General features: G+C 30.0%; 2 protein-coding genes across 26 annotated transcripts in view; one reads left to right on the forward strand and one right to left on the reverse strand.

Annotated features, from left to right (window-relative positions):
* LOC111688960 (PIH1 domain-containing protein 1) overlaps positions 1-10,598 on the reverse strand; it is a 27,323-nt gene extending 16,725 nt beyond the window's left edge. The window contains exons 1-9 of one of the 3 annotated variants that reach the window (XM_046956653.1): positions 10,384-10,594; positions 10,199-10,313; positions 2,453-2,596; positions 2,260-2,381; positions 2,095-2,202; positions 1,824-2,036; positions 1,446-1,769; positions 1,218-1,377; positions 456-1,137 (exon numbers count right to left, since the gene is read on the reverse strand). In XM_046956653.1, the coding sequence (XP_046812609.1) occupies positions 665-1,137; positions 1,218-1,377; positions 1,446-1,769; positions 1,824-2,036; positions 2,095-2,202; positions 2,260-2,381; positions 2,453-2,596; positions 10,199-10,313; positions 10,384-10,452 (1,728 nt within the window). In that variant the 5' untranslated portion in view covers positions 10,453-10,594 and the 3' untranslated portion in view covers positions 456-664. Of the gene's footprint in view, positions 1-455; positions 1,138-1,217; positions 1,378-1,445; positions 1,770-1,823; positions 2,037-2,094; positions 2,203-2,259; positions 2,382-2,452; positions 2,597-10,198; positions 10,314-10,383 lie in introns of those variants that run through there. The other 2 variants (XM_046956654.1, XM_046956652.1) reach the window with 2 other exon arrangements.
* Positions 10,599-10,973: 375 nt separating this feature from the next.
* The window catches only part of LOC111677704 (multidrug resistance-associated protein 1), a 40,027-nt gene continuing 25,257 nt past the window's right edge, over positions 10,974-25,743 (forward strand). For 7 of the 23 annotated variants that reach the window (XM_023438871.2, XM_023438869.2, XM_046956642.1 and 4 more), the window contains exons 1-8: positions 10,974-11,204; positions 11,295-11,606; positions 12,276-13,625; positions 14,184-14,330; positions 17,996-18,080; positions 18,148-18,970; positions 19,028-19,187; positions 19,304-19,511. In XM_023438871.2, coding sequence (XP_023294639.2) covers positions 11,154-11,204; positions 11,295-11,606; positions 12,276-13,625; positions 14,184-14,330; positions 17,996-18,080; positions 18,148-18,970; positions 19,028-19,187; positions 19,304-19,511 — 3,136 coding nt within the window. In that variant the 5' untranslated portion in view covers positions 10,974-11,153. Of the gene's footprint in view, positions 11,205-11,294; positions 11,607-12,275; positions 13,626-13,753; positions 13,901-14,183; positions 14,331-17,995; positions 18,081-18,147; positions 18,971-19,027; positions 19,188-19,303; positions 19,512-20,257; positions 20,479-25,257; positions 25,479-25,743 lie in introns of all 23 variants that reach the window. The other 16 variants (XM_023438877.2, XM_023438875.2, XM_023438881.2 and 13 more) reach the window with 7 other exon arrangements.

Consider the following 25,743-nt stretch of genomic DNA (forward strand, 5'->3'; position numbering starts at 1 on the left):
AGCGGAAAGAGTAAACTTTTTGGTACTTTTTTTGTTTTTAAAAGGTACTTTTTGTATTTTCTATAATATTGAACCTAGAAATATGAAATTAAGTATGTGGAGTCGGAATTAGATGAGAACCCATAAAAGAGAACTTTTTGGTACTTTTTCGTTTTTAAAAAGGCACTTCTTGAGTTTTCTATAATAATGAACCTAGAAATATGAAATTAAGTATGTAAAGTCAGAATTAGGTGAGAAGCGGAAAAAGTGAACTTTTGGTACTTTTTCGTTTTTCAAAAGGTACTTTTTGAGTTTTTTTTTAATAATAATTATAGAAACATAGACGAGAACAAATCAATTGGAATTTTTTGGTACTTTTTAGTTCTGCAAAAGATACTTTTTGAATTTTCAATAATATTGAACCTAGAAACATGAAATTAAGTGTGTAGAGTCGGAATTAGGTGAGAATCGGAAAAAGTAAACTCATTAGTATTTTTGTTTTAAAGGTACTTTTTAAATTTTTTTTAAGTATGTTCAGTCCGAAGTAAGCGATGTGAAAGAGGAGTTTTTGATACCGACTTTTTTTTTAACACACCATGGTGAAGGGTATATAAGATTCGGCACAGCCGAATATAGAACTCTTAATTATTTTTAAAAGGTTCTATTAAAACTATGGGGTCTTTCTTTAATATTCATTTAAAAAACTAATGAGAGAAGTTAAATTGACAGATTTAACATCAAATTGTGTTTCAATATTATAAAAATACGTTTGTATAAATGTCCATGGTTCTAGGCAAGCTTTAGGATATTTTAATGAAAGTGTATGGAAAATTTTAAAACAAGTATCTAAACACTTAATAAATGTATTAAATTTAAGCAAATTATTATTAAAATAAACATAAAAACTATTGATATGAGTGTCACATACACCTTCTACAATGATAAATGGTTGTATAGTTAAGTCGGCCGCATAATATTTACTAATTACAGCATCGATTTGTTGTTTATAATCATTTATGGATGTTAGACGCAAGACTAGACTTTCTTGAGAGTCTGCTATTGTTACACGTTTAACACATTTTCCATTTTGATTTTTAAATCTAGCTGCTGAAGGTAGTACAGCATTCAGCAATATCGTATAGATATAATCCTGAGAATCTATATAGTTAAAATTAGAGAAAAAGTGAAATGTTTATTATTATTGTTATGCTTATTGTTTGCTTATGCAGTAAGCATACCTGTACTTGTATATGGTGTTATACTAGCTAGTAATTGCTTAGAAAACTCATTATGTATAGAACTGTGATAATGAGGTAGTATTTGTTGTTTAAATAATTGCCATTTTTCAAAAAGTAAATTTCCTTTACCCGGATGCATTATATCAAAATCTATATTTATCTAAAAATTGTTAAAAGTATAACATTAAATAATTTACATAGTATTAGATAATAATATAGATATAATACCAATTCTGGTACACGACAATGAGATAATTTTGACCAGCTTTTTAGAAATTCATCACTAGTTAAGGTTTTTATTTCTTTTTGTCGCATTTCGTACGTTTGTTTCCACTTATTACACACATCTTTCCAATCTAAAGTCTCTTTGTTAAGTGAGATTTTTAATGCTATCGAAATAGAATCATCAAATTCTACAGTTTCAGTGTTAGGACTGGAACTCTCAGTGGTTACCATAAGTTTACGTTTCTTTTTTGCAGATTTATTTTTATATTTTGTATACAACTTTCCACCGGCATTATTTTTTTGACTTCTTGGAATGTAATAGTATTCCTAAAAGTATATTACTCAGTTTTTTTATATGCTTTTGCAGTATTTATTTCTTACCTTCATATTATTTTCAAATGGAAACAGTCGGCAAATTTCTGCTGTTAATTGTGTAAATTCATTAGTAAAAAGTGCTTTTTGGTTTGTGATAGCATCTTCCACTATTATATTTATAATATCATCTCTTTGTTGAGAATTAAATTTTTGATATTTAGCTGCATACTCTATAACAGCTCTGCCTTTTGTCGATTCGCTTAACAAGCTTTTCAAATCCTGTAATAGTTCATATATAAAAGTTTTATAATAACGTCTAATACTTATTCCTAACTACCTTTTTTAAAGTTGTATTACAGTTGTTAAAACTGCTAGATGCTTCATTTTGATTTAGCCATGTTTGCACTCTAGATGGTGCTGAAGATATTTCATCATCGTTTAAAGGCTAAATAAATAAATATTTAAAATTTCATTTCAACTTAAAGATTATTATAAAAAAAACCTGTTCTTTTTTCCAGGCAAATAACTTTTCGCGAAATTCTGCACGTAGTCCTAATTGTGGCAAAGCTTCTTTTAGATCATCTTTATCTAAATAGGGTAGGCTTCTGTAGGTTATATTAGCATCTTGAATAAATTATTAAAAACATTAATAGGAATTATTCAAATGTTTAAAATTCTTTCTATTTAGTATTTACCTTTTAGAATACCAAAAATATTCTCCATATTTATAGATTTAAGAAATTGTTTTAGATTCATATCGTCACAATTAAGCGTTGGAATATCCGTAATGAATTCTTGAGATTTTAGGCATTCTTCACTTATATATATATCATCAATTTCTAAAATATTTATAATAATTTTCTTCATTACACAGCGGTTAGGTAATGATTAATAATCATAATCATTAGTAAATAGATAATAGATTTATATATATTTTTTAGTTAAGGTAATTGATTAAAAACGTTTATTTTCATATTTAGTAATTGAAAACAATTGAATAAGGAATTTAAAAATAATTAAATCATAATTCCTAAACAAATCCAAAAGTAATTCTTAAAATAATTTGAATTATGTTTCATTTTATGCTTTATGAAAAATTTTCTATAATTTCAATTAACTTTGATTACTTTTAAATTCTTTTGTAATCATAATTAATTACTAATAAGAAAATTTTAACCAGAGCCATTATGTAAGCATTACGATCCCAAAATAAACGAAATAATTACTAATCGTAATTGGAATTTAACAGCTAAGTGATACAATTATAAATACAAGAAAACTTATAACACAAAATTAAAGAAAAGCAACCGGAAGTAAAAAAAATGTTTTTCAGCGATATATTATTGATTTAAGAATAGCTGCTTTTGAAAAATTATCATCATTATGCTTTCAATTTAATACCATACGTTCATAATCTTAGAACCACTTTCAACCCTCTCTGTATAGCAGAATTAAACCAGGTTTAACCAAAGAATGAAGATTATTTTTATCAGAAAAACTCGCCCTGAGCTACTGATCCCTTGTTCAAACAAAGCTCTAATTGTTGTTTTGAATAGCATGTAATTTTTTCTGCGTCATTAAATTCAAATGGACACTTTCAGCATTACATTTCGCCAGAAATGTGCCATGTGGTTATTTTAAGCACTACATGTGACTATCAAAATGACATTTTAACTGTATCATGTTATTGTTTAAAAAATCCTTTTCTCATTGCATACAAAATAACTGTCTTATTAATAGACATGTATCAAAGGTTTATAGAACAATTTTTTTCATAGAAAATTTGTTCTATAAACCATTGATAAATGTTTATGAATAAGGGCTTAAATGTATTAGAATTATTTAAATTGTTGTAATTTTTTGTTTTATTAGTTTTAGTTTCTTTGAGTGCACATTTTACAACTATTTGAAGTGTCTGTTTTATAGAGATAAAATGTTTATTTATTAATGTCATCATTGCTTAAAAACAAATAAATATTAACTGATAAAACAGTGAAAAACAAAACTATTAAGTAAAAAGTTATCATAGCTGTTTACAAATAGTGTTAAAATAAAGACAGCATCGTGAAATTAACACATTTCATTCAAATCGAAGTTAAATATAAATTTCAATAGTATTGCTGCCCCTCCCCCCGAGGGCATGTTACCTTGGTGAAATCACCACCTTGGTGTTATTGCAATACCGTGGTGAAGAAATGCTACCAGTAACTCTAGTCTGCCGGGACTATAAACTGTTGATGTCAAATGTATCCTCGGCTTTGCCTTGGTATGATTTGGCATGGGGTCGAATAAGAGCACCAGATAATCTGGTACTTTAGGTGGCCAGTTGCCCGCAGAACTTATCTTGGCTGGTCAGTTGATGGAGGTTCCTTTGTAATCTACGTAGTGGCTGCGGTTTAATACCTAAAGTCGAGGGGAGAGAATGTTAGTTTAAGGACTGATATATCCTATACCTTATAGGTTGGATAATTCTCTCTTCGAACAGTTTTTTTTTTGAAAAAGCAGCATATGATGGATTCCTGAACCCGATCATGTAGTGGGACGTGGATATATGCTGGGGAATTTTCACGTTAGCGTTCAATTGTTGCCAGTCATTCCGTAGAGAGATATTTATGATCATGGGAATGGAACTAATGCCTAAAATTAGTGAAAGGTGGGACAGTACTGTTGTTGTCATTTCAACAGGATATATTGATTCATGCTACGCGAACAGTTGTCGAGGCAATTATTGGTTTCAGTTGACTTTGGAAATTCCTATATTCTTTGTCACATAGATCAGTTCGTATGGAGGGATCCTGATCCATTTTGTTGGGTATTTCGGACTACCAAATACGTCTCTAGGTGATGTTGCCGAAACAATAGGAACATCTCAGTAGCGTGGTTGCGCGGACTTAAAGATGTTAAGGAATGCACTGATATGGGTCATTAGATGGTTGAGATTGTATCTTAAATAATGGAATTTTTCATGGCATCAATAGGGTGGTTACCTTCCGGTATATCTAAACAGCCTTACAGGTTAAGTCGATAGTCAACACAGCTGTATAAAACGAAAGTCTTTTTGTCAGAAAACAAAACCATCTGGTCAGTTTCGATAGTCAAAGATGAACAACTAGTATGAGCCAGTAAAGCTCTAAACATTTTACAACAGCGTAATTTAGCAAAAACAAAGCACAAAACGACTTTGAAACAAATTCAAATTTTTATCTAACATTTATAATTTAACATTAATGATCTATCTATACATGATATTCATTGAAAGTAAACATGTTTTCTAGTGGATACAAAAACTAACCAAAGAAAGTTATTTAACAAAGAATAGATAAAAAGGTGTCGTAGAATAACAATGTGCGTTTGCCTTCGCAGCTTCCATTTGGAAAGACCTTCAACTTAACAACAAGTTTATAAGTTTTTTTTTTTTTTTTTTGTAAAAACCCGTTTATTTTAAAAATCTCATTTGTTTCAAAATTATTTTTAAATTAGTTTTGTTTTAGAACATGTTTTAGGATTTCTTTTTTAATTATATATTAGTATTGTATATGAATATTTAAATTATGCAATAATTTTGAAAGATTCTAAATAAAACTCATTGTATGAGATAATGAATATTTTTGTATAAATTTTTTTTTAAACAAATGTAAAAATATAATTGCCGGCATTTTGCTTTAGGAGAGGCAATTTCTATTTGTTATAATTAATGTTTAATTTGATTAGAATGTTAAAAAAATGGAAATAAACAATTTAAAAATATTAATTAAACTTGATATATCAAGTTATTCTCTTTACAAGGTTATAAAGATTACACTGTTTTATGTAAATATTAATATGTATGTGTGTGTCAAAATAACAAATTTGATTTAACTGTTTATATTTCAAATTAAAAAATATATATATAAAATATTTAGAATTAAACCTGTTTAAAATGTTTATAAGTATAAATATCGCCTACCTTCATTTCTAAATCTATTATGAATATCAAATTTTCTTGTTGTCTTCTTTTGAAGTTATAAATCATTCTGTAGGCCAGTTTTCTTTTATAAATTATAAATTTAACTTAATTTTCTTTGTTTTTTAAATCAATATTTTTAATTTCATCATAATACTTCTGTGGGCGTTACTCATGTATATGACATCTGTATGTTAAAGTTTTCATTAAGTTTATTAACCTTTCTATATTTACAATTCTTAATCTTGGTATTTTAATAAATCTCAGATTTTTCTTTGTAATTTTTTTTTAAATTATGAAATTGTTTTAGCAGTAACATATTTGTACTTATCAAAACAAACGTTTTACTTCAACAAGCAAGCGATAAGGTAAAACCAATATTTCTTCCTAAATAATAAATAATACGTCCAGATATTGTAGAAAGTTATGAGAGGTAAATGTTAAGAATTATGCCAAGTCATAGTAAAGATGTTTATATTTTTTGCACAAAGACAAGAAGCAAATGTTTGTTTAATAAAAAAAATTAATAAGAACATAAAGACTTTCAAGACAACAAGATAAGCGAAATTGTATTTGCAAAGCCTTTCAAACACGTGTTATATAAAAAAGCTAAGTGGATGGATAGATAGATATAGATAGATAGATAGATAGATAGATAGATAGATAGATAGATAGATAGATAGATAGATAGATAGATAGATAGATAGATAAATAGATAGACAGACAGACAGACAGACAGACAGACAGACAGACAGACAGATAGATAGATAGATAGATGGATGGATAAATAGATGGATAGATAGATAGATAAATAAATAGATATATTAGATAGATAGATAGACAGACAGACAGACAGACAGATAGATAGATAGATAGATAGATAGATAGATAGATAGATGGATAGATAGATAGATAGATAGATAGATAGATAGATAGATAGATAGATAGATAGATAGATAGATAGATAGATAGATAGACAGATAGATAGATAGATAGATAGATAGATAGATAGATAGATAGATAGATAGATAGATAGATAGATAGATAGATAGATAGAGAGATAGAGATAGGAAAAAGAAACTAGTTCTCTGTGCTACTTTTCCCTTTTCCTAAAAAATTAAATTTAATACAAACAAATCGTTAAAAAAGTTAAAATTCTTAACAATACTTTTGAACAAGTTTTGTTTAATTTTCAATATATTATATTTTAACAAATAACATTTTGTCTAACTAGTCTTTAAAAATAATAGATTATTCTTGTTTGACACCATTGCAAACAAGTTGAATTAGCAAAAAAAAAAAAAATAATTTATGAAGCAGACGGACTTGGATTAAATATAAATATTCCAAAAAAAATAGACAACAAAAATATTTGTAATATATCTAATAAATATATAATCTCGAAATATTTTCTATGTATGTTCTTTATAAAGCATGTTATTGAAATGTAAATTTGAAATCAAATAAAAATATTTTCTTAAGTCTAATCAACCCTACAAATGCGCATACTATGTGCCTAGTTATCAACAAAGTGTTAAAAGTTTTTACTCAAATTTCGATATCAATGAACTGTTATTGTTAATTAAAATAATAAATATAATAATTTAAAAAGAAACATTGATATCTATAACTTAATCTATAGCAACTGTCGAATAAATATAGAAAAATATCTTAACTATTTGTTCAAATAAATTATATTTATATGTATAAATATATAGCATGAAATAAAATATGATATGTATATATGTACATATGTATGTATGTACAATTAATGAATATGCCAGTAATGTAAAGTTAGTTTTCATTTGTTAAACATATAATTATTTAATATTTTAATTCATTTTTTTTTAAACAAAAGAATAAATTCTTAAATAGCTCTGATGAAAACTCTAGACAAATTACATTTTACACATCATATATTTAATGCTTCAATGAAATTCAATAATGTTGTGTCCGTTCATAGAATGATCAATTAAATAACTGAGTTTTATTGCACTATGTTTATTTCTATCTTCTTAGTTTTTTTTTTTTGTTGAATCACTATATCAAATCAATTAAATACCGCTGATATGTATAAATATTTACTTTTAGGACGTAATTCAGTTGTTGTATGTTAATAATTTGTGTACAATGTACAAAATTGACACAGTAAGCAAAAAAAAAAAAAAAACTGGCTAAACAATTAAGTGAAAGATTCTATGTGTGTATTAGGGTCGCTTCGTTTGTTTAGGAGTCAGTAAATATAACAAAATTCTGGGATTTTTTGAATGAATTACTTTTTAAGAAACTCTCTTAAAGTCTATATATGTATATATATGTAAAAATTAAAAGTTAATTTCCTTTTGTCTTAGGGCAGGTTTCTTACTACTCAGTTAAAGTGGGTTTAACTTGCTATTAGATTAAACTCGAAACAAATTTAGGCGGACTTTAACCGATGATTGTGTTTTTCACTTATTGTTGTAGGATTAGTTAACTTAGTTAGTGTTGCCAACTTTTCAGTCAAAAACATAAACATTGAACAGCTGTTTTTTTTTGCAAATATCACTTTTGTAAAATTAAAATTTTAGAAAAAATATAAATAAACATTTAAAACAGTAATAATATCGATAAAAGAAATCAGAAAATTACTATTTACTTAAAATATTAAGTTTTTCTTCTTCCGAATTCATTATTTTCATGTTTTTGTTAATTGTTGTTTCTCACTTATAATGAGAAGATTATCTTTATCAGAATAACTCGCTCGCGAATTATATTTTCTTTATAAAAGTTTTCGGCAAATGCTTTTTTTTTAGAAAAGTTCTCTATTGAAATGATTTTGACAATCGTTTTCAATAAAAACTTGGCGATATAGATTTTTTGAAAAAGATAAATTTTTCTTTAAATAGTTTCTTAATTTTCTTTAGAAACTTTTTCAATAAAAGTTCTCTTTAAAAAGAGATGTAATTTTCTATAAGAAAGTTAAGTCAATGAATGTCTTCTATAGAAAAATTATCAATAAACCCTTCTATAAATAGTTCTCAATGTAAGTATTCAATTTAAAACAAGTAGATAACTTTAGTCGGTATCATGGCCAACCATTTACTATAGGGATTATATAGTAATGTAAAGGGATTCAATGCTGGGTGGCCTGTCTGACATTACCATTACTACGGTTATGAACAGGCAGACAGGCAGATGAGCAGAACGGGATCTGCTCTTGACATTTCCGACACCGTTTCAGTAGCAACTAACCTAGACACATGTAAATGGACCAAGCTAGCGTGGCAGATAGCAGGAGTAACAGGACCCTGGGTTATAAGCAGACACGCAAGTCGGCTTGGTCTCCATTTCATTGTCGCACTTACAATAACAGGGAAAAGGAAGAAACGGTCTTTCATCTCCTCTGTGAATGCCCTGCTCTGGCCGAAAAGTGAAACCGCTTCCTTGGCAATCACTTCATATCTAAACTTGGTGAGATATCTGAGTTAAGGCTGAATGATATCCTTAGATTTTTTACAGCTACGAGCTGGATCTAATACTACATTAATCGAGTGGAGCGGTCAAAACGGAGGCTCTTTGATTTAACTTGACAGTTGGCGCGTAGTGAACTACCACGAAAACCAACCAACCAATTATAGGTTAATATGGGCCTTTGTCCTTTGGGTTCTAGGTGAAATAAAGGACCGATTTCAACCATTTTCAATAGGTTTCGTCATTCGAAAAACACGTATGGTTCAAGTTTCATCAAAATATCTTGAAAATTGTGACCTGTACCTTGCGAACACGGTTTACAAGGGCACACAGCTTGACAGACGGACGGACTTGACTTAATCGACTTAGAAAGTGATTCTGAGTCGATCTGTATACTAGTGGGTGTAGGACCAATATTTTTGTACGTTACAGACATTAGCATAAACGCATAATACCCTCACCACTATGTTGGTGTATATGAAAGGTTTCTAAAACAAACTTCACTATGAAAGTTTTCTTAAGCAAACTTTACGATGAAAGTTTTCTTAAGCAAACTTTACGATGAAAGTTTTCTTAAGCAAACTTTACGATGAAAGTTTTCTTAAGCAAACTTTACGATGAAAGTTTTTTAAGGAACACTATACAATTATAGATTATTAAAGATAACTTATCGGATTAGTCAAAAAAACCTGGCTCATTTGTTCATTCCTTCTGTTATATCGATATATCTTTGAGATAACGGTGCTTTTATAAAGTCAATATGTATTAGAAAATATAAAATTTGATCATTGCTCTTAATATGGTAATATGTTTAGTCTATAGATATATGTCTTATTCAAATATCTGAAGCCTATCATTTTCGATCCTTAAAATAATGACGCAATATCTCAATTATTTTTACACTCTGAGTTTTCTTAAAAATAAAACGGGATCCAATTTGCCACAAACAAATCTGGCAACACTTATTTTTTAAAGCCTCCAATACGAGACAAAATAAAAAACAATGCAAACAAAATTGTCCATTATAAATTTTAATAGTTCCACTTACCGGGTTTTGGTTGTACAACATTATAATCACGTGGTGGAGCCGTTACCGTAGTAGAATTGCTACTACGACTACCTGAACCGCCAAAATATTGATTTAGATTTTCCTCCAAATCATTCTATAAATGAAAAAAAGAAAAAAACATTAGTTACCATTCATATGGCGTCCATTAGTAAAACGCAAATTACCCTAACAAATCTTAAATTTCTTTCCATAATGCTGTTATCAGCATCTAGATAATTGCGACGTGAACTCATTTTTTTAAAAACTATTTAAGCAAAAACTGTTTTTTATCAATTTATTTGTAATTATTGTACGAATAAAATTCACTTGCAAAAAAACTCCGCACAACGAAAATACAACACGAAGACGAATGTCAAAAAGAGTTATAAGAAACTGCTAGAAAAATGAAAATTGAATTGAATATAGAGAATGATAGATTAAAACTGAGTTGCCATACTTCTACTAATAAATAAAACTAATGAGTTTATGAGACACCTTGTGTTAATAATTAAAATTATTTGAGATTTTTTTAATAAAGATATTAAATAAATTTTTATTAAATTGTTGTTAAATATTAATATCTATACAATATAAATCTTTTTTTGTGTATAGAAATTTATTAAAAGTTCTGAATATTAAATAGAACATTTTATTTACACATCTGTTGGTTAATTATCAGTTTCTAACGCCGTCATTTATGTTATTGCTTGGCATAGGTCTCTGCTCAGCTGTTTATTAATTTTTTGTTATTTTTTCTTAATTTTGTTTTTTTTTCTCTTTATTATTATTCACCGTAGATTTTTACACGTTGTTGCTATAGTACGTCGAGGACCGGGCGCGGGTGCTGTTTTACTGAACAAATAAACAATATAAATTTAATCAAACCCATTAATATTGGCAGCAGTATATTAGACACAATTGGTTTGATCGATAATTAATAATCGAATTAGACACCATGGCCAACAATTCTCATCCTATGGATGAGTTTTGTGGTTCGAAATTCTGGGTAAGTAGTTGTAAATTTTATGCTTAACCTTTGCTACGTTTGGTCATGAATGAAATTTTGTTTTATAATCAATTTTCTTGTGTATTTTAGGATTCAAATGAAACATGGTATACAGTAGATCCTGATTTTACTCCTTGCTTCGAGCAGACCGTATTAGTATGGGCACCATGTGCCTTCCTTTGGTTATTTTGTATATTTGATTTTTACTATCTGAAGGCCAGTTTAGATAAGAATATACCATGGAATAAACTAAATATAAGTAAACTATTGCTGACCTTGTCTCTGTTGGTGCTGACTGCTGTCGATTTTATTATGGCTATGGTCTATAAGGCAGACAATGATACGGCAGATCTTATCTATCCCGTTCATATATGGACACCAGTGATTAAATTTGCAACATTTGTAAGTATTTTTATTATTCGTTTCACATTTTATTTAAGTTTTGAGAATAATTTCTACGTACATACCACATACATACATATTCATACATATGTATATGTATGCGAATATGCGGAAATTATGTGTTACAATGTGAGTGGGCCAGCAGATAATTAAAAGAGTGTCTTCCTTAAAAGGTTTTATAAGAAAAGAAAAAATACACAAAAATTCTTGTTTTAATAGAATCTATTAAAGTCCAGTAAAATCTTTTAATTATAATTTGTTTTATAAAAATCAAATAACTACCTATTAATGATAAAAACTTTAAGATTAGATTAAATTTATATTTACTTTACTACTTATTATTATTATTTGTGTAATGTGCATTTGTTCACACTCTGTTTAAATAATGTCTGTCGAAAAATATCTATCTTTTGCGATTATTTTGATAATTTTTCTAACATAATGTGCGAATAAATTGTACTCAAGTGTTTTTATGAATTCTCATAATTTAGAGATCATTTAAACTGTTTTAAACATTTTTCGAACACACTTGCGAATTTTCGAACATAAACTCTTAAGTTCGGAAATAAAAGGTCTTATGTTCTAAATTGTAAAATTCAAAAATAAAACTGAAAATATGTTCTCAAATACACATATTTTATGTTTCCTTCTTTTCCTTTCTACTTTCAGATACTCATTTTAATATTCATTCCTCTTAATCGCAAGTATGGCATACAAACGTCTGGCTGTCAATTTTTATTCTGGTTCTTCTTAACCATTCTATCGATAGCACGTTGTCGCACCGAGGTAAGAGGTGAAAAACATCGTGCCGATGCCATAAAAGCTGATCCTAATGCTGATTTCTCATGGGAGGAATATGAATATACTAGCTTTATGATTTACTTTGCCTTCTGCTGTGGCATGTTGGTTCTCAATTGTTTTGCCGATGCCAAGCCACGTCTTACCAAATACGAACGTTCGGATAATGAAATTCCAGAAGTTTCGGCCAGTTTCTTGTCACGCATTACGTATCAATGGTTTGATGGCATGGCCTGGCGTGGCTATCGCAATCCTTTGGAAGAGAAAGATCTATGGGATCTAAATCCTCAGGATAGTTGCAAAGAAGTTATGCCTATTTTTGCTTACTATTGGAATAAAAATGTGCGTAAATATTTTAAAAGCGAACCCAATCAAACTAAAGTACAGTTTAGCAAAGACAAGGTAACGTTTGAAAATCCTCACGGCCCCAAGACGGGTAAAAAGACCGGTACAGTTTCGATTATGCCACCTATAGTTAAATCATTTGGTGGTGTTTTCTTATTCGGTTCTATGATGAAATTATTTACCGATATCTTGACATTTGCCCAGCCCCAAGTATTGCGTTTGATTATTGGTTTTGTTGAAGACTCCGCTGAAGGTAGTGATACCGCTAAACAGCCCGAATGGAAGGGTATTTTCTATGCAGTTTTACTTTTCGTATTGGCAGCAACACAAACCATTATTTTGGGTCAATATTTCCATCGCATGTTCACTGTAGGTTTACGTATACGTACCGCTTTGATTAATGCCATTTACCGTAAGGCTTTAGTCATTTCAAATGCCACCCGTAAAGAGTCAACTGTTGGTGAAATTGTCAATCTAATGGCTGTAGATGCTCAACGTTTTATGGATTTAACCACCTATTTGAATATGTTGTGGTCGGCACCTTTACAGATTGGTTTGGCTTTATTCTTCTTGTGGCAATTGTTGGGTCCCTCTGTATTGGCCGGTCTTGCTGTGATGATTATTTTAATTCCCGTCAATGGTGTCATTGCCAATCGCATTAAAACCTATCAAATAAGACAAATGAAGTATAAGGATGAACGTGTCAAATTGATGAATGAAGTTTTGAGCGGTATAAAGGTTCTTAAATTATACGCCTGGGAGCCCAGTTTTGAAAAGCAAGTTTTGGAAATTCGTGAAAAAGAAATTGCCACCTTAAAATCCACTGCCTACTTAAATGCCAGTACATCATTTTTATGGTCTTGTGCTCCATTTTTGGTAAGTTCTTAAAATGATTAATCTTTGTTTTGCATAATTTCCTTTACAGGTTAACAAACTGGATGGCGATGTCAACTAGAAAATTCTTTTAATTTATAACTAATATAAACAAAATTTTCCCCAAAAAGGTTTCCTTAGTTACGTTCGCGACTTATGTATTGTCTAGCGATGAAAATCATTTGACTGCCTCTAAAGTTTTTGTAGGTCTAACTCTATTCGATGCCATTAAATTGCCAATGATAACAATACCCATGTTAATGGTGGATATAGCTGAGGTATAAATTGCTGTTTATATGACTATAATGGAATAATAATAATAACCAAACAACATATTCATTTAAACAAAGTTTCTTTACTTTGTTTCACTTCACTTTAAAGGATTTCTTTCTACAAATGTCAACAATTCAACAACATTTAGGTTTTTGGCATCTATGGTTTACTTTCAAATCTCTCTATGACATTTAACAAACATTTAAATCTTTTAGCTTTTTTTTTCTTTAATTTTAAAATGTTATAAATGCTCATTATTACATTAGATTTTGACAAATTTTATTACAGGTCTCATTGGTCACATTCGCCACTTATGTATTAATTGATGAAAATAATGTACTCGATGCAACTAAAACATTCGTATCATTATCATTATTTAATATTTTACGTTTTCCATTAACTATGTTACCCATGTTGATTTCGAATATGGTTCAAGTAAGTTCTATTTTCAATCTTAGAAATGTTATACGTGTTTGTTTTTATATTCTAGAATTAGAAGATTTAAAAAACAGTATTTTTTGTTAATAAATTTAGTTTTTTTATTGTTCGTCTAATTTTTTAAAAGAATATTATAATTTTATAAACATAAGTTTGAATTTGGTAGATTCATACTTTTGCTATGTATTTTTGATTTGATTAGTTTTAATGTAATTAAATAGTTTACAAAATTCTGCAATTTTTTCCCAGAAATACTGTTTTTTTAATCTGTGTAAATGTTGTTTATGTTTTGTTTCGTTATTTTTTTATATTAAAATGTGTTGTTTCCTTATAATGTCTTGTAAATTATTGTTTTAAAGTTTATTCTTAACAAATCCTATAACTCCTATAAAAATTCCCCGATATAAACGTCCCCTTCACTCCCAATACATAGAGTTTATAACAGACAGGATAATTTCAATTACTTGTATTAACGTTTCCACGAAAATTGGATCTTCGCTCTGTAAGGACCCGATTCTCAATCAGCCAAAGATTGTCAACAGAGCTACAGCTGTATATACCGGAAGTTTTTTCACCAGGAAAGAACAACGTAGCGTATCTGTTACAAAAACAAGTATTACTTCTAAAAGAAAATTAACTTTTTGCTAGTAACTATGTATCACCAGTTAAAGTAAAGTTGTTCTGGCGCGTTTAACGGGCTATCGTGGGCGTGATACCAAACGGAGAAATATTCAGACCTGATCAAATGCTTTCCTAATGACTGTTACGGACTGCAGGTGAATAACCCCGTAGAATCACGTATACATATTAGTAAATGGATGTCCTTCCAGTCAGGGAATACAAAACAGTTCCTTCTGGAATGACAACGGATGAGCCATTCTAAATTTTACATTATACACGAAACACTTCAAAGAGGGCCGTCGAACAAACGCATATATGTGTAGGATCCATTAGATTACACGAGCTCTTTTAAACGATTTTCATAGAGACTCTATCAATTCCTCGGTAGCTTTCCTAACGACTGTTAGGGGCTGCAGGTGTATAACCCCGTAGCACCACCTACATATCTAGTAAATGAATGTCCTTTCAGACAGAGAATACAATATGAATAATTAAAACATTTCCTCCTGGAATGACAAGGTATTAGTAATCTAGGACACCGAACACTTTAAATAGGGCATTAGAGTACAACTCGTATAGAGTTGTTATGAGCGACATTCATAGAAACGCTGTGAATTCCTGATACTCAAACTGTTTCTTCTGGGTTGAAAACGGATGAGTCATCCTAACTTTTACATTGTACAGCTACCACTAGGCATTTCAAAGAAGACCGTAAAACATACGCAGATATGTGCAGGATCTGTTATATAAGAACATATATAAAGTAACTTTGATCGACATCCATAAACATAGCGTTACCACGACCATGGGATCACCGCTCCGGAACAATCCGATTCTCAATCGTTCAAGGATTGTCAACTCAGCAACAGCTATATCAACAGGAAGTTTTTTACTCAGGGAAGAACATCCAGTGTAATGTTACCAAGTGACATTTAATAGAGGACAGGATACGTTAAATTACAACTCGTATAGAGCTGTTTTTATGGAGACGCTATCAAGAGGAGTAATTCAGGCACAAATTAATAACGGAATAAAGTAATAGACTTAATGCTTAATGGTCCTGCATAGACCTTGCCATTCCGAAGGAATGTATAGCTTGTGATCAGGGTTCTAATGATACCCATTCATTTCTACTTCACTTTGTCTATTGGATTTGCTGTTACAACAACAACAAACAAAACAGTTCAATTACAATAACATAATTAATGCCGAGAGTTATTTTTTATAGGTCTAGGCATTATGTATGCAATTTATTCGAAAAAAACAGCAAAAAGATATTGGTCCCAAAAGGTTTATTGCTTAAGATGATTGGCATTTAGGTAACTCATTGTATTATCTTCATATCACAGATTGATGGCGCTAATCAGGAGTTGCTAATTAAAACTTTAAATTCCTCGATTTTCTTTTGCATCACAGAGTAACGAAGTACGTTGTTGATTGAACAGAAGAGGACTGTTATTGGCAGATCCAGATTACATATATAATGGAACTAGTTTAAAAGGGTTGTATATCAATATATACATCCACTCGGAGACCCAATGGTCCATTGTGAATCCCTTTAATAAAAAACAAGGAGAAAACAGAAGAAAACAGAAGAAAGTAGAAGTGGTCATGGAAGGGAAATCCTTAATTGTCTATTAACTGAAAATCCAAAAAGTTCCCCTAATGAAGCCCATAATGTCGCCTAGGTTACACCCTGCTACATCTCCTAGTTCATCGTGGAATCTTTTACCTAGCCATTTCAGTCTCAGACTCTGTAATCTGGGACAGTGGCATAAAATATGTTCTACTGTCTCCAGTTCTTCTTCGTCCTCACACAACCTGCAAAAATACTCTGTATTACCGACCCCATTACCCCTAAAGGCTCCAATTGAGCAGTGTCCGGTTATTACCCCTACAAAATCCTTGTACTCTTCCTGTCCAATCCAAATAGCATTCTGGTTGCTTTTGGATTTAACTTCGGCCATAGTGTCATAGAAACCCTACAATCCAGTCTACTGTACCAGGATTGGTTGGTGTTTTTTTTTTTTAAATATTCGGAAATTAGCCTATAGTAATGACAAATAGGGGGTTTTACCGAGCTGACCCTTCTATCGAGCTCCAGATCCGAGCCCTGTCGGGCCAATTCAACTGCAATCTCATTACCCTGTATGTCACAGTGTCCCGGTACCCAACACAGCCTGAGTGTGTATAACCTGACTAACCCTTCCAGGTCCTTTTTGCAGCTGTTTACCAAGCTAGAATGTAACGTTTTACACTGCAAAGCTGCCTGACTATCAACATAAATCGTCAATTCCGACCCCCTAGTAATGTGTGTCTTAATAATATCCACGGATTTTCATATAGCCAGGATTTCCGCTTGAAAAACGCTACATTCATCCGGAAGTCTGTAGGACACTCTTATATTGTTGTCTACCAAATAAACCTAAGGAACTAAGTTTTATTTTCTTTTCCATAACTAGATCGCACTTATATAGATGTCTTATTTCTACACTTAATCAGAGTTATAAACAAGTTCAATATTGTTTTAACTTTTTGGTCCGATCCATATCTTCATTAAGGTTTTTTCTATAAAGAGTAAAAAAGAACATATTAAGCAATTCATTATTTAAACAAAAAGAAAAACAGTCCAACCTATTAAAATCACCAAAACAATAAAGAAAACATTTAATTTCAAACTGGCTTTTACTAATAGTTTAAAGAGTTCCATATAAAAACAACCTAAAACTGTTTTAAATTTGACAACAGTTTTCATTTGTTAAAAACATTTCTCCTTTCCACTTTACCCATTGCATTTTTAAGACATTAAAATAAAATTCTTAACAAATTTCTTATATCAAAATGTACACCCATTTATTCCTTTCCATTTTAAATCCCATATACTAACCGAAAAGTTTTACTTTATAAAGAAAAGTAAAACTTTTGCTTTTTTATTTAGTATAACTGCCTGCTTATTTATGTTATATGTGTAATATATTACTAATAATAGCAAAACTAAACTCAAATCTTTTTCCCAAACAACACAAATTTTCCCTCAATAGACTCAAGTTTCCGTGCAACGTATTAACAAATTCATGAACAGCGAGGAATTAGATCCCAATAATGTACAACATGATCCCAAAAAACGTTAGTATATGATTGTTATGTTAAAGGTTTCTAGAAAATAAACTTCTCTTTTTATGTTTTTTTTTAGCCAATCCCTTGTCCATTGTTAATGGTTCATTCTCCTGGGGTGATGATGATGTTACCCTAAAGAATATTAATATTGAAGTTAAAAAGAATACTCTGTGCGCCATTGTGGGTACAGTGGGTTCGGGTAAATCTTCAGTTATACAAGCTTTCTTGGGTGAAATGGAAAAAATATCGGGTAGTGTTAATACTGTAGGCTCTATAGCCTATGTGCCACAACAGGCTTGGATTCAGAATGCCACTTTAAGAGAAAATATACTCTTTGGCAAGGAATATGATCGTAAGCGTTATAATCGTGTCATTGATGCTTGTGCCTTAAGAGCTGATATTGATATGCTGTCGGCTGGTGATAAAACTGAAATTGGTGAAAAGGGTATTAATTTGTCGGGTGGTCAAAAACAACGTATTTCCTTGGCTCGTGCTGTATACAGTGATGCTGATCTTTACTTTTTGGATGATCCTCTTAGTGCAGTCGATTCTCATGTGGGCAAACATATTTTCGAAGAAGTTGTTGGTCCCAAGGGTCTCTTAGCTAAGAAGACTAGAATTTTAGTTACTCATGGTATTACCTTCCTGCCGCAGACCGATAATATTTATGTCATGAAAATGGGTGAAATTAGTGAAGATGGTACCTATCAGGAATTGCTAAACAAAAAAGGTGATTTCTCCGATTTCCTTTTGCAACATATCCAAGAGGGTAATGAAGAAGTTGAAGACTTGGATGTTATTAAACAACAATTAGAGGGAACTCTACAATCGGATGAACTTAAAGGCAAATTTGAGAAAGTTATAAAATTGGCTAGAACTGAAAGTTTATCAGATTCTGTGTAAGTTTTAGCGGATTTTTTTGTTGTTTAGTTTTTGTATATTAAAATGTTTTTCAGTTCTGTACGTTCCTTTGAAAGTGGTAGAAGTAGCTTAAGACGTCGTCGCGTTGATAGACAAGATTCAGATACATCCATGATTTCGGCCACATCTAAAACAAAATTACAAATTGAAGAACAAGGCAAACTGATAGAAACTGAAAAGTCACGTACCGGTGGTGTAAGTAGCTAATGATTTTTTATGACTCTTAACTATTATAGAATTTAGGAACATTTTAAACTACAATAAACTATTTCTAAAACAATTTTTATTGATATTTTGTTATATCGTTCCAGGTTGAATTTGCCGTTTACAAACATTACATTAAAAGTGTGGGCATTTTCCTTTCTATGGCTACTTTAATTTTGAACTTTGTATTCCAAGCATTCCAAATCGGTTCAAATCTATGGTTAACTAAATGGTCTAACGACAAACTTGTAAGCAATGATACTGGCCTAAGAGACATGTATTTGGGTGTTTATGGTGCCTTTGGTTTTGGACAAGGTAAGTTTGTTTTGTTAACCAATTGAAAATCTAGAAAAAAGTAATAATAATGTTCGTAAATCGTCTCATAAATGTTTTGGGTTTAAGGGACTTTTTGTTTCAATGTCACGTTTCGTTATGGTTTTTGGGTTATTTTAAGTTTAAACTTTGCTTTAAATGGAATGTATGGTTTTTAGTTATTGTTTATTTTTGCTTTAGTTTTATTAGTTTAATAAGTTTGTACAATGTTTATTTGTAATTATTTTAAGGCCTTTTTATTTTGAAAATTTAGAATTTGCTTTTATTTTGTGTTTGCTAGTTGTGTGCTAATATCTTTATGTGTATTTTCCCTGCTATGTTCAAATGCTTTTGCTATCCTAACACCTAATCCTACTAACATTTACGGCTTTTTATAACTAAGATCCTTTAGTTCTTAGCTATTTGATTGGGTTGCGTTTATTGTTTTAGGCAAATATATTCATTTAGCTTAGAATACGTTTTTGGATGGCCCCTTCAATTGGTATTAATTAAATTATTGATCTAAAGTAAAAAAAAAAACTAAAACAAAATTGCTACTTTCCAAAATCATGTCTTTACCAGCCTATAACTTAAAACGTATTTTACTACTATTTCCTTCAACATATTTATAAAAAAAGAAATACATATCCTTTCCAGCTTATTTGCACCTTCCCGCTTTTTAGTATCCCTTATTTTATTAGTTTTTCCTAAAAAAAAGTAATAACATTTATTTCTAACACGCTATTTAGTTGCAACCAGTTACTTTGCAACACTAGCCATTGGATTGGGTTGCGTTTATTGCTCTAGGGATATGCACTTTATTATGCTACACTATGTTTTCCGTTGGCCCATGGAATTATTCGATACCACACCTTTGGGTAGAATTGTCAATCGTTTCTCTAAAGATATTGATACAGTTGACAATGTTTTACCCTTAAATATGCGTGTGGTTTTAACTCAAGCTTATTCGGTAATTTTCTTTTTTTTCTAAAGATAATTCATTAAATCATAATTCATTTATAATTTGCAAACATAAAATTTCATTTCAAATTCTCATAGAATGTATGTATCAGAAGAGAAGGTAATAGGAATGGCCATAAATTAGTCATAATCAGTTAATACACTATTTTATTCTAAACTAGACAAGACCTATACTAGTCAATAGACTAGTTCATTGAATAATTAATATAGTCTATATACTTATAATTAAAATAATTCATAGTCCACAGACCTGTCAACCGATTAGATCAATATTAATAAATAGACTAATTCAAAGAATGGTCATTAGTATAGTTCATTTGATAGTAAATAGGTTAGTCCATAGACTAGTCAAATATATATATGTATACTTATTAATGTAATAGTTCAAAGATTAGTTAATTGACTAGTGCATAAAATGGTTAATAGATTATTCCATAGACTAGTCTAAAGTCTAGACTAGTTCATAGACTATTCAATTATCTATAGTTAAGTTCATAGGCTAGACAAAAGATTGTTTTATAGAAGATGTACTCTTCTACTAGTCAAAAAAATAGTTCGTAAACTAGTCAATAAATTAGTCCATATACTTACTATTAAACTAATCTTTATCTTTATAAATCAAGTCGTTTTTAGTCTAGTTAATAGAATAGTCCACAGACTTGTCAACTGACTAGATCAAAATTAATGAATAGATTCATTCATATAGTAATCAATAGACTAATGCATAGAATGGTCAATATCGTAATACATTGAATTGTAAATAGGCTAGTCCATGGACTAGTCAATAAATTAGTACATAGAATAGTCAATAGATTAGCCCATAGACTACTTCATAGACAAGTCCATGGACTAGTTCATAGACAAGTTCATAGACTAGTTCATAGACAAGTCCATAGACTAGTTCATAGACTAGTCCATATAGCAGTTCATAGACTAGACTAGTTCATAGTCTATTCAATTGTCCATAGTCTAGTCTATAAACTAGACAATAGATTGGTCCACAGAATAATCCATAGACTAGTTAACATACTAGTATATAGATTATTCTATCAACTATTTCATAGACTAATCAATTGACTAGTTCATAGCCTAATCAATAGACTAGTCAATAGATTAGTTAACACTATTCAGTAGACTTTTTTATTGACTAACAAATAGACAAATCTTTAGATTAACAAATACAGAAGACTATATAGTTGTCTATAGATTAGTCCATAAAGAAGTTCATGACAAGTCCAAAATAAGTCGTGCAACAAGCCCACAGACCAGTGAAGAGTCTAGTTCATAACCATAGAACTATCAATATCTAGTCCCTAGTCTAGCCCATAAACTCGTAAATGGAATTTTCAAAAGGCAAGAAAAAAGTTCACAGACCAATAGAAAGGCAAGTTCTGAGGCTAGTACATAGAATAGTCAATAGACTAGTACATAGTCTAGCTCATAAAATCGTATATAGATTTGTCAATGGAATAAAAACAAGTCCATAGACCAAAATAAAATAGTCATTAGATTATTCCATACACTAGTCTAATTCATTGACTTAGGGCGGGTTTCTTACTACTCAGTTAAACTAGGCTTAACTTGCTGTTAGATTAAACTCAGAACAAATTTAGGCGGACTTTAACCGATCATTGTGTTTTTCATTTATTGATCTAGAATCAGTAAACTTTGTTAGTATTGTCAACTTTTCAGTCAAAAACATAAACAATAAACAGCTGTAAAATGAAAAATTTTAGAAAAATTTAAATAAACATTTAAAACAATAATAATATTGATAAAATAAATCAGTTAATTCTTCTTCCGAATTCATTTTTTTATTGTTTTTGTCGATTGTGTTTTCTCACTCATAACTTAGGTTTAATTGGCCGATAACACTCAGTTAAACTAAGATAATAAAAAGCTTTACTGATTACTGAAACACACAAACATATATTAAACCAGGTTTAACCAAAGAATGAAGATTATCTTTATCAGAAAAACCCGCCCTTAGAGTTGTCCATATTGTTAGTTTTTCTTCTGATACAAAATTTTTAACATTATTTCTCATGCAAGCACTTAAAAGCGAAAATTAGAAACAATTATTTAGGGCCGACAACAATAAATAAATACACCTAATATTTAAAACTTTGCTATACTCTTTCCTATATCTCGCTTCAACTATTGTGTTTAAAAATTTAAAAAAATACACAACTTTCCGAACAATTTTGAAACAATTCTTAATAAAAAAAGCACTATGTTTTAACACTGTTTTTTTCCAAATTAAAACTGTACTAAAAACAGCCAAAATTTTCACTTTAAATGTTATACTTATGTCTAATATTAGCTTTTCTTTTTATGTTAACTTTGGCCATTGGTTGTATAAAATGTTCCCAAATTTTACATGAGACATTTTTAAATAGTATCATGCATTGGCCGATGGAATTATTTGATACCACACCATTGGGTAGAATTGTTAATCGTTTTTTCAAAAGATATCGATACAGTTGATATAACACTACCAATGAATTGGCGTGTTGTCATTAGTCAAACTTTTGCGGTAATTAAAAAAACACACACACACAAACACATATGAAATATTTATTATATCATTTATCATTTCCAATCCCAAATGTTAATCCTAAACTTTAATGAATTAGTCAATAGACTAAGTCAATAGAATATGAATTTCCAATCCCAAATTTTAATCCCAAACTTTAATGGATTAGTCAATAGACTAAGGGCGGGTTTCTTACAACTCAGTTAAACTAGGCTTAACTTGATGTTAGATTTAAGTTCAGTTAACTTTGTTAGTATTGCCAACTTTTCACTCGCAAACATAAACAATGAACAACTGTTTTTTGCATATAATACTTTTGTAAAATGAAAAATTTTGGAAAAATGTTAAATAAACATTTAAAACAATAATAAATAAAACAAAACCAAATCAGAAAATTGCAATTGACTTAAAATATTAAGTTTTTGTTGTTTCGAAATCATTGTTTTATTGTTTTTGTTTACTGAAAACACAAAAAATCTGGTTTAATATATGTTTTGTGTTTTTCACTAATCATGATTACTGCAGTAAAGTTACTTATTATCTTAGTTTAACTGAGTGTAATTGGCCAATTAAACCTAAATTTGTTCCGAGTTTAATCTGACAGCAAGTTAAGCCTAGTTCAACTGAGTAGTAAGAAACCCACCCTAAGTCAATAGAATATGAATTAAAATAGTCAATAGAAGAGCAAATAATCTAGTTTATAGACATAATTAATAGAATAGTACGCAAAAGATTAGTCCATGAGTCACTAACATGGACATCAAAGATTGGGAATAAAAACAATTGTTCAACGATACTTTAATTTTAAACAAAATTAGATACCGTATGAATACGCTTTTAGAAAAACATTCAAAAGAATAATAATAAAATAAAAAGAATGGTGCTTCTGGACTGTTGATTCAGCGCGCATCTTTTTTTCTATATAAACCATTTTCCTCAGTCGTAATTTAGGTCTGAGTTGGGGAACAACTTTCGCGTCATTGCGATTATTTCTTAAACGCGTTTAGGCTTGTGTTTGTTGCCTAGCTTTCGACAGTTTTGCGTCTCGCTCGCACTGGTGTAATGTATTACTTCATATAACTGTTTAAAGTTATATGTTGTCTACATTAACTTCGTGCTTTCGTATCACCTCAAGTGAGGTTATGTTCTATTGGTGGAGACCATAGAATACTCAAACGTTTATACCCTGGTTGAGACCATTAAAACTCAACTGTTTAAACCCTGGTGAAGACCATTAAACTCTTTAAATTTACTGGTGGAGTACCATTTAAAACTCAAATTTAACTTAAGCGTTTAAAGGTTCCAGCTTCCTATATGAAGATATAGGTCGTCTTGGAGAATTTCCTTTAAACCAACGTGGGACACCCTGGCATTTTGCTTATGAGCTCAGCCAACAATTCAAAAAATTAAAAAAAAAACATTTTTCCCACTAAGTACAAAAGTTCAAAAAGCAAAAGTTAACAACTATGCTGAGTTGTATTTTCACAGGGTGACACATGTATTAGTCTATTATCTGGTCCCTTGACAAATCAATAGACTAGTCCATAGAGAAGTTAAAATACTAGTCATCATAGACCTGGTTCACACTAGGAAACTTTTGTTGAGAAACTTTCAATTTTGTGTGTTAGAGAAAGAGATGGTTGATATTTCTTTCTCTTTCTCTCAAACACAAAAATCAAAAGTTCCCTAAAAAAGTTTCCTGGTGTGAACCAGGTCATACTAGACCATTAAAAAGTTTGTAAGTTAATTTGTAGACTAGTGATTTTACTAGTTAGACTTGTCAAGAGACTGGTCCATATACTAGTCTATAGAATAGAATAGGCTTCAAAACTATATGAAAACTTTTAAAAAATCTACTAAATTCCTATATTATATATAATGGCACTTGTTATATCACAATTTTCTATACTATATCTTTACAACTATTAAATGTTTGTAACTGTCTAAATTAAAATAAATTAACGTGTAATTATGACGCATAAAGAAATTTCAAAAAATACGAAACTTTTCGTAAAAATTTTGAAACAATTACAAATAAAAGCACTATTTTTTAACACTTTCTAAATAAAAGCACTGTTTATTAACACTTTTCTTAAAAACTGTCTTAAAAACGGACAAAATTTACACTATTTTTAAATCTTTCTTCTATTAGTTTTTATTCTTCTAATATTTCTTCTAACACTTAAACAAACACAAACATTTGTTGCTCTTCTTTTCTTTTATTTTTTATAGTTTTAGTACATTTTGTATTTTCGTTGTCTTTGGCCATTGGTTGTATAAAATGCGCCCAAATCTTACATGAGACATTATTAGAAAATATCATGCACTGGCCGATGGAATTATTTGATACCACACCATTGGGTAGAATTGTTAATCGTTTTTCGAAAGATATCGATACAGTTGATACAATTCTACCAATGAATTGGCGTGTTGTCATTAGTCAAGCTTTTGCGGTAATTAAAAACTCACACAAATATTATCATTTATCATTTCTAACCCCAAATTTAAAAAAACTTACTTTTTTGGTTTTAAGTTTAATGCGAAATTTAACATGGCATTAAGTTTGCTTTAAAATTCATCCTTTCCAATATTATTTCATACATTTTACAATAAGTTTTTAGTTTTCCTTAATATATAAGTATGTACTAATATTTACTGCGATTTCTACAGTTATCTGATTTATAATTGTGTAAATTTGTTAATTGGACCTGTTCGTGC

The sequence above is a fragment of the Lucilia cuprina genome, chromosome 2, assembly GCF_022045245.1.
Source record: "Lucilia cuprina isolate Lc7/37 chromosome 2, ASM2204524v1, whole genome shotgun sequence".
Taxonomy (NCBI): Eukaryota; Metazoa; Arthropoda; class Insecta; order Diptera; family Calliphoridae; genus Lucilia; species Lucilia cuprina.